General features: G+C 33.5%; 1 protein-coding gene across 3 annotated transcripts in view; it reads left to right on the top strand.

Annotated features, from left to right (window-relative positions):
• The window catches only part of Dmd (dystrophin), a 1,999,854-nt gene that overhangs the window by 1,188,170 nt on the left and 793,531 nt on the right, over positions 1-18,153 (top strand). For all 3 annotated transcript variants that reach the window (XM_090326714.1, XM_090326711.1, XM_090326710.1), the window contains 2 exons: positions 11,740-11,887; positions 14,137-14,286. In XM_090326714.1, the coding sequence (XP_090182840.1) occupies positions 11,740-11,887; positions 14,137-14,286 (298 nt within the window). The remainder of the gene's footprint in view (positions 1-11,739; positions 11,888-14,136; positions 14,287-18,153) is intronic.

Here is an 18,153-nt window from a genome sequence, read left to right as displayed (position 1 = left end):
GGTTTAGGAAGGAAGATAATAGACTTTTCAATGTCTAGGAAAGGAAAATGTTAACTGAGACTTAAATTAGAAAAACTATTTCCTGTCATGCATTCTTTGTGGCATCTTTCACCAGATGGTGATGGACTTGCAACAGGCTTTGTTGATAGATTATGTAACTCTTTCTATGCTAGAAGACAATCCACAGCAACAGTTTTCAGAGGCCTTCCTAGCATCTGAATGCATTTGTAGCAAACACACACACACACACACACACACACACACACACACACACACTCCCCTACCTGGAGGAAGTGCTGGGGCTAAGTGAACGGACTAGATCCAGTAGAGTGAAAGAGCATATTAAATTCAAAAATCCTTAAACATATTATTCTACAACCGCTTCTTTTAAAACTTGAATTTGATAAGGAATATGAATAGGAAAGCAATGGAACTCTAGGAAGAAAATCTTGAAGATTTGGCTGTTTGACTTCCTCTTTTTTCTTGACTTCTTGATGTCTTCATTTTCTTGAGTTCTTTGTTTTGAGGAAATTGTAACTGTACTGTAGCTTCAAGGTCTTGGTACCCATATCCACTGCTTAGAGTTTTCTTTCTGATAATACTTGTATTGTTTTCTCCCTTGCCTACTTTGTTCTATGTTACCTAATTTATTTTAAACAGAAAAAGAAATCTCAGTGGCTAAGAACAGTAAAATTTCTTGCTAGCCAGGCACCAGTGGATCACACCTGTAATCCTAGTTCCTCAGGAGGCTAAGATCTGAGGATCATGGTTCCAAGCCAGCCTGGTTGGAAAAGTCCCTGTGAGACTCTTATCTCCAATTAATTACTCAGAAACTGGAAGTGGCACTGTGGCTCAGGTGATAGAAGGTGAGCTCTGAGCACAAAGAAGCTCAGGGTTGGCACCCAGGACTGAATTTCAAGCCCTATGCCCAACAACAACAAAATTCTCACTAATACAAACTTTGTTCTTGTGTGAGTAACTAACACCTTCCTTTCAAATTGTGACTCATGAGGCCCCAAGGAACTTTGTCATTATGGTTTTGGCAACTCTAGCAATCTATCACCTGCTTTGTAGGAGAAGATCAAGTTTTGAACTAGGCCTGGTACCAGAAAGCATCACTTTTGCTCAGATTCTTTTGGGAATGTTCATTTACGTTGCCACACATAATGAAAAGGGAGGCTGGAAAATAGCTCTCTACACAAGTAAGAGAAAACTATCAGTCTCCAATGAGATGGTGGATTTTATTAAAATGGCCCCCTTTTAGTGAATTCTGCACTAGTCACACTTTTATAAAATTGCAAACATTTCTTAACTTCCCTTAAAATTCTCTATCCTCAATCTTTACTTCCTATTGCTTTTCTGCAGCATTTCTCACTACATTACAATCTTTTACATTTTATAACATTATCTTATTTAATAACTAATTTATCCACAAAATAGAATTCAAATTGAGAGAGATTGTTGCTTATATTCGCTGTCATATCACTGGACACTAGTATATCTTCAACAAATCCTTGTTGCACTGAAATCATACATCTTCTTCAACTTGAAGTAGCATAGGTACTCCTAGACTGACATTACATTTCTAATTGTATTTCTATGAGAAAATAATTAGCTAGGCAGATTGACAGAAGAGAGAAATAGACCTGTAAGACAGCACAACAAAAAATTCAACTTCAAATAGTTCCCCATTACATACTCATTCATGCTTAATAAGTAATTTTATGTGGATAAGTATGAAGCTTAGACTACATTCTGAGCTCAAAATGGGAAATTCAGTATCCATATTACCTTTTTTGTGTCTCTTTTTAGTTTCTCTTCCATTTGTCTAAAGCTGGTATCGATGGCTTAATCCAAAACCTGGAGTTTGGGGAACACATATAATTCTCAAATCACAGAAGATTTGAATTGTTCCTCTATTAAAACAATAAAACAAAACCGATAAAGGTTAAATAACTTTCCCAAAGTCATCTGTTCAGTGGATAATCAGCAGTATTTAGGTTTGTGATTTTGCTTTCAGGCACTCTCACTGCTAAGCTTCAGTTTTTGCCTCTTCCTTCTTTATATATACATACATGATACTAATAAATTTCTCACTAATAAGGCATAAATTACTGAAAAGCCTTGCTATGTTATCCACTAGAGTAACACTTTGTTTTATGAGACATGAACAAAGTTTGGTTGGGAGCCTGGCTTAGCAGTAGAGTGCTTGTCTAGCATGCACGAAGACCAGGATTTGATTCCTTGGTACCACATGTATAGAAAAACCTGGAAGTGTTGCTGTGGCTCAAGTAGCAGAACTCTAGCCTTGAGACCCAGAGTTTAAGCCCTGAGACTGGCAAAAAAAATAACAAAGGTCTAATTCTGTTACCCAAGCATTAACCTACTATGAGAAACATGTTGGCTTACCTGTAGTTAAGGCTTGATGTATGACTTTGAGAAAATCACATAGGGGGCATTATCAGGGGAAATTATATTTTTCTAAAAAAAGAGAGGTTATCTTAAATAAGGCCCCTTAAAGAACCTTCTTAATAAATAATATTCTTAAATAAGAGGTTCACACCAGTATCACCTCACATTCCTACAATTTCTCAAATAGCAAGATCCTTCCTTGTTTTATTTTGCTCAAAACAAAAATCTGTCTGGGAAAGATATTTGGGCTGTATGGCATGTTAAAGTGATGGTTATTTGGATGACTTATAGCAATGAAATCACAGAGCAGCAAGAATTTTAGAAACTGAAAGCAACTTTGTTATAAGAATTAGCATTGATCATATGATATCACAATTTTGAGAACTGGATGCCATGTTGATCAACGTTTGGAAAGATACTCTCCAAAACAACCCAGAAAGTGGTTATGTTGTGTGGTGTGTAGACATATGGCACAGAAGAAAAAATGAGAAACATATTCGCATAACATAAGATGTTTCACATTATGTAATTATGTGCATGTGGCTTCCAATAGAATTCATAGTGGAACATTACATGTTGATTCAGAAGTAGTATAGTTCAGGAAAAATAGATGCAAATGAGAGTAATACCTTCTGGAGAGCTGAGTTTGGTGATTAATGCATCATTAGGATGAAAAGTTCGATGTTGAATGTGAGGGATTTCAGTACATGAATTGAGTACATGAATGAAAAGATGCAATGTTTCTAATTGCTGTTATCATTTGTATTATAGAATTTTAAGTACTACATTCATACTTACTTTTGATAAGTGGAAAAGTGTTGATTCTAGCTATGCATTGTAAAGTTTCTGTGTTAAAGTTGATCAAAACTGTGCGACATGAACTTCCATTTGGAAAATGGGACGGTATCCTCTTTTATTTGTACAAATGGTATGTAAATGTCCTGAGAGTTTATTTCCTTGTTAAGAGCATTACAAAAGCAGTACAGAGGTTGCATTGAGTGTTAAAATATGAAAATACCAGTTGGGCTCAGTGGCTCATGCCTGTAATCCTAGCTACTCAGGAGGCTGAGATCTGATGATCTTGATTCAAAGCCAGCCTAGACACTAAAGAATCAGAGACTCTTATTTCTAATTAATCACTAGAAAATGGGAAATGGAGCTGTGGCTCAAGGGTAGAGTGGTAGCCTTGAGCTGAAGAGCACAGGGGCAGCACCCAGGCCGAGAGTTCAGGCCCCATGACCAACAAAAAAATACAAAAATATCTAGTACTGTCCCTGAAACCCTGTGTTATCCTTCCTCCCACTGTAATCATGCCTAGTAATTTGACAGTATTCTTGCTTTACATGGAGCTGTTCATTAAGAGTTAGTAGTTAGGCTCAGTGCCTAATACCATGTGAAGAAAAAAGAGTTAATGTTGAATTCATTGAATTTATCAATGCATGGATTATTCTTACTTTCTGATTATGCAAATATCTCACCATCATATTCTTGCATTAGGACCATTTATAATGTACATGGTAACCAACTAAATATTTCAACCAGAAGCCCCTCTCTAAAAAGAAAGAGCTAAATGTATTGGAATGCCTCTAAAAATAAAATATTTAGCACTTAATTGCAGACGTGCGATATTAAATATCTCATTTTTTATTAATACTACCACATGCATGAATAAATCCTACCATAAGCATTAAGCAAGTAGGTAAACAAAGAAATAACACTTCATGTGATGAATGTCAATATAAAGCACGGTTAAACTGCTCTGTCAAGAGACAAGCCTGGAAATGTTAACTGAGTTCCTTTGCTTTACTGCAACCATCTGAATACATACATTCAAATTGCATCTTTAAAAACTTTAAATTGATGCTTTTAAAATTTCTGAAAACACATGCATTTGGAAAACAGATTATAATAAGGTCCCTGTGAAATTTTGACACCATCTTTCTTACATTTCAAAATATACTGAAAAAAACAAAAATAACTACCAAATATTTATTATGCTTTAAAAGATTCTTGACTCTTGACTTTTGTGAAAATTTAAACCATCAGGAAAAAATCTTTTGCTTTATATAAAAAGAAAGATCAGAGTTGGCCGGGAGTTTGGCCTAGTGTTAGAGGGCTTGCCTAGTATACATGAAGACACAGGTTCAATTTCTCTGTACCACATACACAGAAAAAAGCTGGACGTGGTTCTGAGGCTCAAGTGGTAGAGCTCTAGACTTGAAAAAGTCTAAGGACTGTGCTCAGGCCCTGAGCTCAAGCCCAAGACTGACGAAAGAAAGAAAAGGAAGGAAGGAAGGAAGACTGACAAAAGGAAGAAAAGGAAGGAAGGAAGGAAGAAAAGGAAGGAAGGAAGGAAGGAAGGAAGGAAGGAAGGAAGGAAGGAAGGAAGAAAGAAAGAAAGAAAGAAAGAAAGAAAGAAAGAAAGAAAGAAAGAAAGATCAGAACAAAGACTGTAACCAAAGTTTGTGCTTTTTAGAAGGTGATACTTTTCTATTTGGGAATTCTTAAAATTGTGTATGATAGTATGTATTAATGGCCATAAAATTATCTGCAAATAGCTGCCTCTCAAATTGATGCTGAAGGTTAGTTATAAAATGCACTTAATTATTTGTAGTGCATGAATGAGTTCCAAATATTCTGTATCTCAATCATATAGACAATTTGGCAGAAGATAGTAATTCTTCACAAATTAATTTATTTAATGCACCCCAATTGAATTTCTCATTGAAATTTATTTAATAATTTGACCAAGTGATATACTGTGCAAGCTAGAATAGCTGAGGTTGGAGAAAGGGTTAATTTACCAGAAATTAGAATATATTTATATCTTTCAAAACTGCTAGTGTATTAGTATCACAAAAGTCTGAAACAAAACAGCAAACAGAACCCCATGAATTGTTTTAACTGCAGAAAGTGGAACAAATCAGTAACTTATAGACTTACAGGGTAAAAAATTATTAATTTTTGAAAAATCATTTGAGGTCAGAAATTTGACTTAATAGAAATTGAAGGTGATTACATTCTTAGCAAAATTTTAAGGGATGTAAAATGATTCAGAATAAAGTGCTCAAAGCAATAATTGAATATACATAATTTTAGGACTAAAATTAGTAAATAAATGACAAATTAATGAACTTTATTTTTTTTATTTAGAAAAAATGCAATCACAAACCAAACTAAAAACCAGGGAGCCTAGGAAAATATTCTAAATATTTACATTTTGTACATAGTTTGAAATGCACTTGTACAAACAAAAGTACAGCAAAAATGGACAACAGAAACAGCAGATGCTTGACAGGTAAAATGTACTTAGGACATTTCCCAGAATTTTTAGTCATTAAAGCTATAAAATAACCCATGACTAACATTTTTTTTTCATCAGGAATGTAAGTAAAGCACTAGGTGCTGTGGTTCATCCTTATAATTGTAGCTAATCAAGGGACTGAGATCTGAATTTTGAAGTTTGAAGTTAGCCATGACAGAAAATCTGTGGAAGTAGGATAAGGCTATTTTTAAAAATCTATTGGTTGGAATTTGTAAGTGTTCTTCATGTTGGCATTTTTCAAAAATTCAACAGTGTATATATGAATCCTTAGTGTTTTCATTAACATTTTGTCCTTATTCCAATGAATTTAACAGACACGTGAGCCAAAAATTCATAAAAATATGGTTGGTGGAGCTATTTATTATCATAAAAAATTGGAATCAAGCTAAGTACCTAATAATAGAATGTTCACATGCTGCATTCATATACAGCTTATAACTCAGATCTGAAACCTCCATTTTCAGAGTACTTAATGGCCTGAGGAAAAACTCACAGTATAACATTAAGTAAAGAGAATAGATACATAATATTTGTAAGGGTTGATCTCAATTAAATTTAAAAATTGTAGTTATAATAATTAAGTATATTACCCATCTTTCACTTGGATGGGTATTCCAAGAAGTAAAATATGCAAATAAATACTTTGGGACATATTTTAAGTGAGAAAATGTTTGCTCTTACAATTTTTTTTTGCCAGTCCTGGGCTTGAGTTCAGGTCCTAAGCACTGTCCTTGGGCTTTCTTTCTTTCTTTCTTTCTTTATTTATTTATTTTTTATTGTAATTAGTAAAAGGGTTACATGATATTTGCCAGATAGAAGGTGCATTAATTCACATACATTGATACCCTTTCACATGTCTTGGTACCCGTATCCCCCCCCACCCCCCACCCGTCTTGGTTTTCTCCCCTTCCCTATCAAATTTCAAATATCCAAATACAAATAAATTCAATAAATCAGATAACAAAGTGAGATACTATACCAATATGAGATAACCAAGGGACAGCAAAGGAGATGAGAGACAACATAGTACATTAAGGACAACAATCATTCATTATATGGCTTTTGTTTCACTATCCTGGAGGTCCTTTCAATTAGCTTCACATTATATGTCCTTATGTACCAAGATTTTGCTCTATTGCAAATCTCTGCTAGTAGAGCCCAAGGTTTCTACTCATTATGACGAATGAGGGAAACCATTGAGCCTAAGTTCCTTTGAGTCTGGCTTACTTCACTTTCCTTGGGCTTTCTTAAGGCTAGAGCTTTACCACTTCAATCATAGCACCACATCAGGCTTTTTCTATGTATGTGGTATGATGGAATAGAACCCGGGTCTTTGTGCATGCTAGACAAGCACTCTACCACCAGGCCAAACTTACATGCTAGGCAAACACTCTGCTATCAGGCCAAACTCCCAGCTCTGCTCTTAGAATTTTATTCAAGAATCAGAGCCTGTTGTTGTGTCAGTTTGATAATGCTCTTTGCTCATTAATGCTTTGGTTTGATTTCAAATTTTGGAACTTTCCTTCTCCAGACTTGTATATTTGTAAATAAAAATTAAAACTTGAAAGAAGACTTATCAGTCTACTTAAATTTGACAAGCATCAGATTTCAGTGAATTTTCCTTAAAAATATTTTAAATACTATACAAGATGTTGTGCACTCCTGTAATCCAAGCTATTAGGAGGCTGAGATCCAAGGGTTGCTGTTCAAAGCCAGCCCAGGCATTAAAAAGTTCTTAAGACTTTTATCTCCAATTAAACACCAGAAAACAAAAGGGGTAGAGCAGTAGCCTTGATCTGAAGAACTCAGGGACAGCACTAGGCCCAGTGTTCAAGTCCCATGACCACCATCAACAACAAAAAAGGTATAGAATCAAATCCTAATATAGACCAAAATTTACAAAAAGGAATAGAACAAGGAAAGAAGAAATAGAGCCTTAAATTCTATACCTCGGGAACTGAATCAGCTTAGAACTCTTGAGAAATGCTGTATTATCAGCTCAAAGAAAACATATTTATTTTAGAATATTTCCTGTTCTAGAAACCAAAGAACCTTGCTATCCCATATTCTAAAACAAGCTACCTGCATGCAAGTGGAACCAGCTACTTTCTATAAGGTTTACAGAGAAGCAACAGTAACTTTATCCCTTTTAGCACCGGTTTTTAATGTTCTCCACCTAAAAGGACCTGTGGTATATCCTCTTTGAAAAACTTAGTTTAAGTAAATGCCAAGAATCTGGAGCAGTTAGTCTAGGGATGGGATGTCCATAGGGTGAAATGTAGAAGAATAAAAGATGAAGTGTGAGAGAATATCATTATAATATTCTATGTACACATATGAAATGAAACTAAGAAATTCGAAGGGATAAATGAGGATCGGAGAGATCAGAGAGAATGATGAAGGGCAGACATTGTTAAAAATGTAGTTTATTCATAAGATGACTTGTGGAAATAAAACCTCTCTATACAACTACTTGAAGCTAATAAAAATATTTTTAAATGAATACGAGTTATTGCAACTTGAAATGTGAAGATGATTTAGTAATACATCAGCAAATTTTAACTGATATTTTATTGTTATACAAACACAAAATATAAATAAATCTAAAACATCTCCTAGTAAAATCAAATATCTAATTGTAAATATCATATAAATAAGCAGCTCTCCCCATATAACTCTACCCTCCATACCTCTACCGAAAACAATGGTGCAACATGTTCTGTGACTGAGGATGTCTTTAGGTGAAAAACTGGAGTGTACATTAAATGCAGAGTAAATTAAACTGTGCTTCATAATCTGTATTTCAAACTATTGGAAAGATTCTTTGAGAACAGAAATGCATACAAGTGTGCAAAGAATAATGAACACATTCATTATATCATCATGTTTGTTGCTCAGTTATGCCTGGCATTATGCCTGAAGCAAATATTGTAGTAAAAATTACACACTCAAATTCTTCCTATCAGAAAGCTTAATTTCATCTGTAAAAGACAGAAATTACATTGAAATAAACAAATTAAAGAGCATGTGGTCTTTAAGAATTTAAAAAAACACAGGTGGACACAGGGGCTCACGCCCGTAATCCTAGGTACTCGGGGAGCCTAACTACTGAGGATGACTGTTCAAAGTCAGCCCAGGCAGAAAAGTCCCCTTGAGATCCTTATCTCCAGTTAATCACTCAAAAAAAAAAAACTGGAAGTGGAGCTGTGGTTCAATTTGGTAGAGGATTAATAGATTAACCTTGAGCAAAAAGCTCAGGGACAGGACCCAGGCCCTGAGTTCAAGCCTTACAACCAACACCACCCTCCCACAACTACCTCCAAAAACTACAAGGAGAAAGAATATAAATGTTGTGTAAAAGACCGGGAGGATTTGAGGGGCCAGCCAGGTTTGATATTTAAGAGAACAAGGTTCTATGTAAAGGGAAGCTCAAAGATAAGTCTGAGAAGCAGGGATTTGACTTAGTGTATTTCAAGAGCACAGTAAGGAGGCCAGTGGTTCTCAAGAAAAGGGAGACAAAAGAATCCAAAAATGTGCTTGAGATGTCAAAAGAGAGGGGATCAACAGATCTTATATGTTCTGTTAAGTGACAAAATTAGGGAAACACATTCATAACTGAAATTGTTCCAGGTGCCATAATTTTTAAAGGCACAGGTAAAATTAATTTTAGTATATTTATTCAATTCATTACATTAACAAAATTATTCTTTCAACCACTATGTGATGGGTAGGAGATTCTCGCTTTAAATATTTTGCATTCATTGAAATGTTTAAAAACTAGACATTATTTTTTTAACAGCACTTCAGGGTTTGCAGTAATGTTGAACAAAAAGTACAAAGATCATGCTCCCTTTTGTGTGCTGTCTGCTGTGTACTTTATAGTTGCAGTCCATTCCAGTTTATACCATCAAAATTGCAAGTATTCAGTAGTGATAGTGTATTGGAAAGTGATACTATATTGGAAAGCACATATCTAGATTCTCATAGAATACTAAAATGAACCAAGTGTTTTGGTTTTTGCTTTTATGACTTGTGACATAATAGAAGCCTGTGAATGTAGAAGTGATTACTATCTGGCATGAATTTTCAAAGAAAACCTCTTTCTCCCATTTGAGAATAGACAGAGGAGAGAGTGTCACATTCCAGAATTCATTTTGAACAGTTCTCCACAAATAGAAAAGATAATATGAATAAATAGGAGTCCAATAACTAGATTTTGTTGTAGGGAGTGTGTAAAATTTCATTCTTGCAAAGGCTGTTTTATTTCTGCAACCCACAGATGTCAAGCCTCAGACCATTACCTTCTCTAGTATGTCTTTCGAGCCCTGTCCCCAGAATAACATTTCTTCTAGTAGTAATCACAGTTCTTGCTTTCATTATCATTGTATGTGCTGATATTCTCAAGGCAAGATATGTTGTACATCCATTTTAACCCTAAAACTCTGTAGATCTCCCAGAAAAGAAGCTCAATAAATATTTGTTAAATTGGAGCAATTATGACAGACACACAGACAGACAGATATAAAGGGAAAACAAAACTAATTTTCAGCTAAACTACAAAGATATTTTTAAAAGAAACCACACAACTATCACAGTGCTATATTTACACTTTGGAATATTATACGTCCAAGAGAATGAACAAACTAAAATTATATGCGACATGCTTATTTTGTGTGAAAGAAACAAGACAGAAAAGAATGCTTACATGGCAAGGAGTGTAGCCTGGTTGTAGACTGCTTTCCTAGAATGCATGAAACCATAGATTTGATTCCTCAGTGCCACATACACAGGGGAAAAATAAAATGGCCAAAAGTGGTGCTGTGATGAAAACTTTAAAACCCTGAAAAAAGGAAATTAAAGCAGAACTGAGGAAATGGAAAAACCTCCCATGTTCCTGGATTGGAAGAATCAACATCGTGAAAATGACAATCTTCTCAAGGGCTATCTACAAATACAACACAATACTCATCAATATCCCAATGGCATTCTTTAAAGAAATAGAAGAGACAATACAAAATTTCATATGGAATAATAAAAGACACCATATAGCGTCATACTATATGGCCTTATGTATCTAGGTATTGCTCTATTACAAATCTCTGCTAGGACAGCCCAAGCTTTCTACTGGTTATGACAAATGAGGGAAACCATTGAGACTATGTTCCTCTGAGTCTGGCTTAGTTCACTTAATATGATTTTTTCTAAGTCTTTCCATTTCCTAACAAATGGGGTGATGTCATTCTTTCTGACAGCAGCATAGAATTCCATTGTGTAGAAATACCACATTTTGTTGATCCACTCATCAACTGAGGGACATCTGAGTTTGTTCCATATCTTTGCTATGGTAAACAGTGCTGCAATGATCATTGTTGTGCTAGTGGATTTAGTATGTCCTTGTTTCTGGACAAGTGGGTAAATGCCAAGTAGTGGAAATGTTGGGTCATAGGGGAGCTCTATGTTTAATCTTTTGAGGAACTACCATACTGCTTTCCATAGTGGTTGAATGAGTTTCCACTCTCCCCAACAGTGTAGTAGTGATCCCTCCTGGCCACATCCCCTCCAGCATCTGTTGTTATTAGTTTTCTTGATCCTGGCCATTCTAATTGGAGGGAGGTGGAATCTTAGAGTTATTTTGATTTGCATTTCTTTTATGACCAGAGATGTTGAGCATTTCTTCATGTGTCTATAGGCCATTCTTATGTCTTCTTCAGAGAAGACTCTCTTTAAGTCTTTGGACCATCTTCTAATGGGATGGCTGCTATTTTGGAAATTAGTTGTGGAGTGATTCAATTTTTTGAACTGTTGATATATTTTAGATATGAGACCTTTGTCTTAGCCATATACTGAGTGATTGTTGTCCTTAATGTACTATGTTATCTCTCATCTCTCATTTCTAACATATTTTAGATTGTTTTAAAAAATGCTTGCTATGTCTTTTTGGTTTAATAAAAAAAGAAAGTTTGAGAAATATATCATTTAGAACAATTTTCTTCTTTCTGCAGGCTAGAAGAACAAAAGAATATCTTGTCAGAATTTCGAAGAGATTTAAATGAATTTGTCTTATGGTTGGAAGAAGCAGATAACGTTACTAGTATCCCACTTGAACTTGAAAATGAGCAACAGCTAAAAGAAAAGCTTGAACAAGTCAAGGTAATTTTGTTTTCTAAAATCCTCCTGGCCTACTTCTATAAAGAACATAAAAATATAATTTTAAAATATATTTAATCATTGATTTTCTGACACTGTTATTTATAATTCTTTACTGAAATGGTTTTCTTACAACTTTATTTTGTCTTCACTCAATGGCTCCCAAACAGTGTGCATACATAGAGATAGATAGATAGATAGATACATTGAGAGATACATAGATACATTTAAACACAATGCATGGAGGTTATTTTTAAACTACTTTAAATGTAGTTTGAGACTTATTTGACAATTCAAAACATGAAAATAAGAGGGTAGAATCATAAAATCTAAATGTAAATGAGAATCACTCTTTTAGTTTATTTTACCTAAAGATTTGGAGAGTCTGTGTAAAGAAAATTTTCATTTATTAGAGAAAATATTAATTACCAAATCAATAGTTACTTCAGCCTTCGATTTGCTGGCAACATTGTTTCTGTTTTTTATTGTGCACAACCATTTGGACCATAATATTGATTTGCTTTCTATACTGATTGAATGAACATCTAGCTTATTGAAGTAAATTTTCATTCATTCCTATTGTGGTAGTTATTTATTACTCATTATTTCACCTGTATAGTTGGATTAATTTTAATTTTCATGGTTAGCTTTAGTAAAGCAACTGTATGTTCATCTCATTGTTGAAGAAAAGGTGGACGAAAAAAAGAAATTAATATTTAATCATCCTCTATCACCTGTCATATATTAGATGAATTTCTAACTGCTATTTATTTCATCTTCATATGAAATTTTCCACCTGGTTGTGATTATCCTTATTTTAGAAAGTTATGAGATCAGATAATTTCAAATCAATTAGAATTACTTATCAATGATTCCGTTGATTTTCACATATAAGTTAGAGTTTAAGACAAAATTCTATGAACCACGAAATTTAAACCCTAGCAGAGGATAACGTTTAAAATAAAAAATACTGTTTAATTTAGTAAATAAATATCAAGCACTTATAGCAAATATTATACTATTTGAGAGTAAAAGAATTAAAAGTTTTCAAGCTACCTGAAGAAAGTTCTAACCTAGAACTTAACCTGTTCTTGGAAATTAATTTTAATATACTCTTTAATGTGTAGCAATATAGTTGATAATGCATTTTATACAAATTTAGCAGCATTCATTACTTAAAAATGGGTAGACTTATTCTTCTTATAAAATCCAGACATTGTCCTTTATAAATTTCTATGACAATAGAAATGTGCTGCACTATCTATTTCTATACCTACTACCCGTATGTGACATTTCAAAGGTAGCTAATATTATAATATGTAATTAAATTTTAATGCACCTAAATTTACATAAAATAATGTGGCATGTGACTACTCTCTTGGACATTCAGTTCTAAATGAGTAGACCATGATAAAATCATGAAAGAGACCATAAACATCTGATGCTAAACAGAAAAGAAATTCAAGGATGAGAGTCAAAAATAGCCATCTCCTTTTTCTCACACCTACAATTGAAGCTATAAAAGAGACTGAATTTTGAATATCAGGTTTTAAAGATAAATCTGAGAGTCACTTATCATGCAAAGGCCAGAAATAGAAGTGTAATTCATGTGGAAAATTGCCATCTTTGAGCTAAAAAGCCAAACAAAACTATGAGGCCTTGAGTTCAAGGTCTAATACAGACATCAAATAAGTCAAACATAAGGATTCTGGAATGAAAATATCCAAGTTTGAACCATAGATCTGTTTGTTGCTTACTTGTTTTAAGCGATTGTACCTACAGTAGTTTCCTTATGTATAAAATAAAGATAATAGTAAGATAATAATATGGAGATAGACTTAGGTAAAGCATAAGCCCTTAGTCCAGAACTTCTCACTACATATGTGGAGAGATAGGAAATGCAATGACATATTCTTGTACTTGAGAGAATGATGGATTTATTTAGATAGTTCTACTATTCATAATTTTCTCCCCAAAATATTCGTTAAGTGTTGCTTTAGAGCTCCTAATGTTAGGTAACTATTTTTCTGTGGGGTACAATAATTTGGTCATGTGTAGGAAGGTTTATCTAATTGATACTGGGTATTTCAATCCATCAGTTATGTGCTCTGTAGAGATATTTGGTATTTGAAGTAGCACTTGGCCTTGGTCAAATTGCTTCATTTTGATAAAGTAATCAGTAAAGGTGAAGACAAGGTAGTTGAGATTGTGCTGTAATTCATTTTCAACATTGTTGCATTTGTCTGTTTCAGTTACTGGCAGAAGAGTTGCCCCTGCGCCAGGGAATTCTAAAACAATTAAACGAAACGGGAGGAACAGCACTAGTAAGTGCTCCCATAAGCCCAGAAGAGCAAGATAAACTTGAAAATAAGCTCAAACAGACAAATCTCCAGTGGATAAAGGTTAGACATTAACCATCTCCTTTGTCACAGCGTTAAATGCTGCAAGTGTTTAGATTTGATTTGTTTCCTTAGTGCTTTATTGGGAAGAAGCTGGTATATGGATTATTGTTTTGCTTTGTTTTATGACCCAAACATTTGGCTCGGCTCTGTGTTTTCTATTAAGATGGAAAAATGGTGATAGTGGATGGCTTTATATTAATGGCCAAATGCCAAAACAGATACTAGTAGTCCTTTGCATGAATTTTTCTAGAATTAGACTGAAAAGTAATGGCATAATTAATTCAATGTTCCGGTATATTTTGGCAGTATTTAAACAAGATGGAGGTGGTCTGTCTGGCTCAACAAGTCCCACAGATCAGAATTACTTATAAATATATGTATATATGTAAGTTTTAACATAAAAGTAATTTTATATTAGTGCTGAAAATTACTTGAAATGTATAAATTATTAGAATGACACAAGGTATGCATATCTTGATATGTCCAAATGAAACCCCCTTGTTTGATTGATACTAATAAAAATATAGGAAAATTAAATAGAAAATGCTAATGTAGGAAATTAACTTATTAATATGAAAATACAGCACAGTTCCTAAGCCAAATCATTTTCCATTGTACACTAGTAGCCATATATAAATTCTTTTCATTTGCATCAAGCAAATAAACATTTTTCTTTACCAGTTATTTTGCCATATGCCAGTCATCATTTGTCATTACTATAAATATGGAGAACAAAAGGGAAATTAAATAAAGATGAGGCTTGACTTTTCCACTGCTTGCTAAAAAATGGACATTGCTCCAGTCAATTAACTTCCCATCACAAGATGGTGATTAATAATAGTTCTAGTAGTGATCATTCAGCCTTGTTCTTAATATGAATTTTTAATGAAAGAAGTGCATCTTCAGTGGAATTGCTAGCTGGCTTGTATTTAGGGAGTACTGAAAAATAATATAAAATGAATAGGAGGTATAATAATAATGATTATAAGTTAGTCTTCTAGCTTAGGGTGATAAGAGGAACTAGAGGTCTTCATTGGGGCTTTGATGTGTTCATTATACTTCTCTATGAAGTATATTTGTAACATAATTCAGAGTTCTTCTTGTTATAAATCTGCGAGGTGAAATGCTAAATTTAAGAAATGATGCTGACCTATTGGATAGATTTGGAAATTTGTCATCCTGAAAGTTTCCTTTATGTAGTTGATAATTACATCAGAGCATTTCAATCATGCATTCAACACCTATCTAATGTGTGACTATGTATCACATGCTGTTCTAAGTATACCATAATCAAATCCAACCCTTGCATTATTTAAAGGACATGCATAATTTTATAGGGCTTGTAATATAAATATTCATATCTCTAATTTATAGTCACTAAATAGGCTGTGGCTGAGAATTTGGGGAAGGGCATAGTCATTTAAAGTTTATAACAAAACTATCCTTGACTTCTCCTGAGTATATGTCAATTTGCTCTGATAGACCTGCTGTTCTATCATAACATTTATAGTTCTCTCTTTGTCATGCTTATCTATTTTAGAAGATAGTATGTATATATATAATCATCTAATGAGAACAAATAGGAGCTTAGAGATGTGCCCAAGCATGTCCTTAATATTCTTACCAGCTAGCTACATCATTATCCTGACCATCATCAACCTTTTGGACAATCCAGTGAAACTGAGTAGATTAGCTTGCCTAAGAAACTTGATTGTGATTACTACAAAGTTAATTGTTCTTACAAGACTATAAGTTTTTAAGGCTATAAGTCATACTTTTCCAAATAATTTAAATTTTAGAAAATTTTGGGAATATGAAGCATACTCTTTAAAAGAGTTGTTCAGAAGTTGAGTTACTATGGTAACTCCATGAGTGAAGATGTTAGTCAGTAATGGATTCTACCCACTACTAAATGTGTGATCTTACCTATCCTATCCTCACCCCATCACAGCATCCATAACTCTAAATTCCATTAGAACACATCTCCCCAGGTTCAAATGAAAATTCAAACTGTATTTGCTCCAAACTGTTTATATAGGGGTAATGTTGAAATAGTAATATACCAAAACCATGAACAAAATTCTTGCTGACACACTGTAATCAAAGAGTTGTTGAATTGTTAATGTGGCTATTGAGGACAAAGCTCAGCTAACTCTGAGAATGAGGAGAGTTTGTGGCAGGATGTCAACATTTATGCAATATTTTCCAATTCTTCTCATTATTCTTATTATCAATAGTAAATTATCATTTAAGATAAAATGTCCTGGAAAAATCACAATTTACCTTATCAATTTGCCTAAGAAGAGAAAACTATTCATTATTTTAAAATATTTACATTTTACTTATTAAAAATGAGAATAATTTAACAGACCTATAAAAGGATGTGAATACCTTTCCAAGTAAATTATCGGCCTAATATTGAACTAAAAAACCCAAAAGGAACCTTCATGCTGTTTCCCCTTCTCATACCTTTGTTCAATTCTTAGTGTCAACAGAGCGACCCAAAACCATTTATAGAAAGTTACATTGATGTCAGATAGTGTTCAAATAGGAAACCTCAATAAACAGAAGATCATTCTTAAATTTCAAGATAATGCTATTAAAAAGAAACACCAAAAATTTGGTATGAATCTTAAAGCCCTGATTCTTCTGCCAGAAATCATCTCCGTATTGGAATTCTCTTTTGTCACTATATACATACTAATAATATTTATCCAGCATGAAAATGTATCCCTTAAGTTTGCTGTAGCCAATATTTTATTACAAAGGTAAGCTAATTTCTAATAAAAAAGAGATTTGACTATTCTCCACAAATTCTCTTTCCTGTTCACAATGAATTTCAATGAAGAAGCATATTGTGATGATGAAAAGATAATAGAGAAGAGAAATTTCATAATTCTTGACCTTCACTGTAACTTTTTAAAGCCTTTTATTAGCACAAAGGTCTTTGCCCTGTGGCAGTGGATTTTTGAAAAGAAATTATATAATAAAGGGTTTTGATAACATAAAATGATTTTTTTCTTCCTTTTGTTTCAGCAGCTCATTTACTGACTAGATTATATAGCATCTACTTGAAGGCTAGAGGGGTTTTTCTTTTTAATAATTTAATAATCTTGAAATGGCATTAAATGAAGGTTTTTATATGCTAGCTCCTTAAGCTAAGGTTGAATAGGAAAGAAGATTAAACGCCATATTTAAGAACACAGATTGTAAATTCTAACACAGTTTCATTTATTATATCACCTGAAAAGCCAATATATAATGTGAAAATAAGATAAAATTACAGGGCTCTTTTTATAAAAGGTCAGAATCTAAACAAGAATGAACTCTTCTGTTGGTATTTTATACTTATACATCAAGATGTGTGAGTTTATTTATTTTTAAAGAACTTAATACTAAACTCTGACTAATATATACATGTCATGCTGTCCCCTAGTGCTTCAAACTGGAATGAAGGGACAAAGACTGCTGAGTTGGTTGATGTATTCCATTTCTGGTAGACTACCTGCCAGTGTGTATAACACATCTGTAATGGTTTTTCTTACCTTTTATTGAATAGAAAATGGATTGTTAGATTAGGCTTAGGGCCAATGAACCCTGCAAACCTTAGTTTCTAGAAAAGAGTTTATTATCTTTTGTTATTTCTTTTTTTCTAATCCATATTTTTATCACCATAATTTTTTCTAATCCACATTTTATATTGACACATACACATAATTAATATAATATAGCCCAATCAGATTTGTCCCTCAGTCTCCCTCAAAACTCTTCTCCCTTTCTTCAAACAATTTCAACAACTTTATTCTTCCATTGTCACATATGTGCATACAGTATTTGACCGCATTCACTGTCCATTTGCCTCTCCCA

Source organism: Megascapheus bottae, chromosome X (genome assembly GCF_031878675.1).
Source record: "Megascapheus bottae isolate mThoBot1 chromosome X, mThoBot2.hap1, whole genome shotgun sequence".
Lineage (NCBI taxonomy): Eukaryota > Metazoa > Chordata > Mammalia > Rodentia > Geomyidae > Megascapheus > Megascapheus bottae.
Note: the sequence above shows the minus strand (reverse complement) of the source record. Positions and strands in the feature narration are given on the sequence as shown.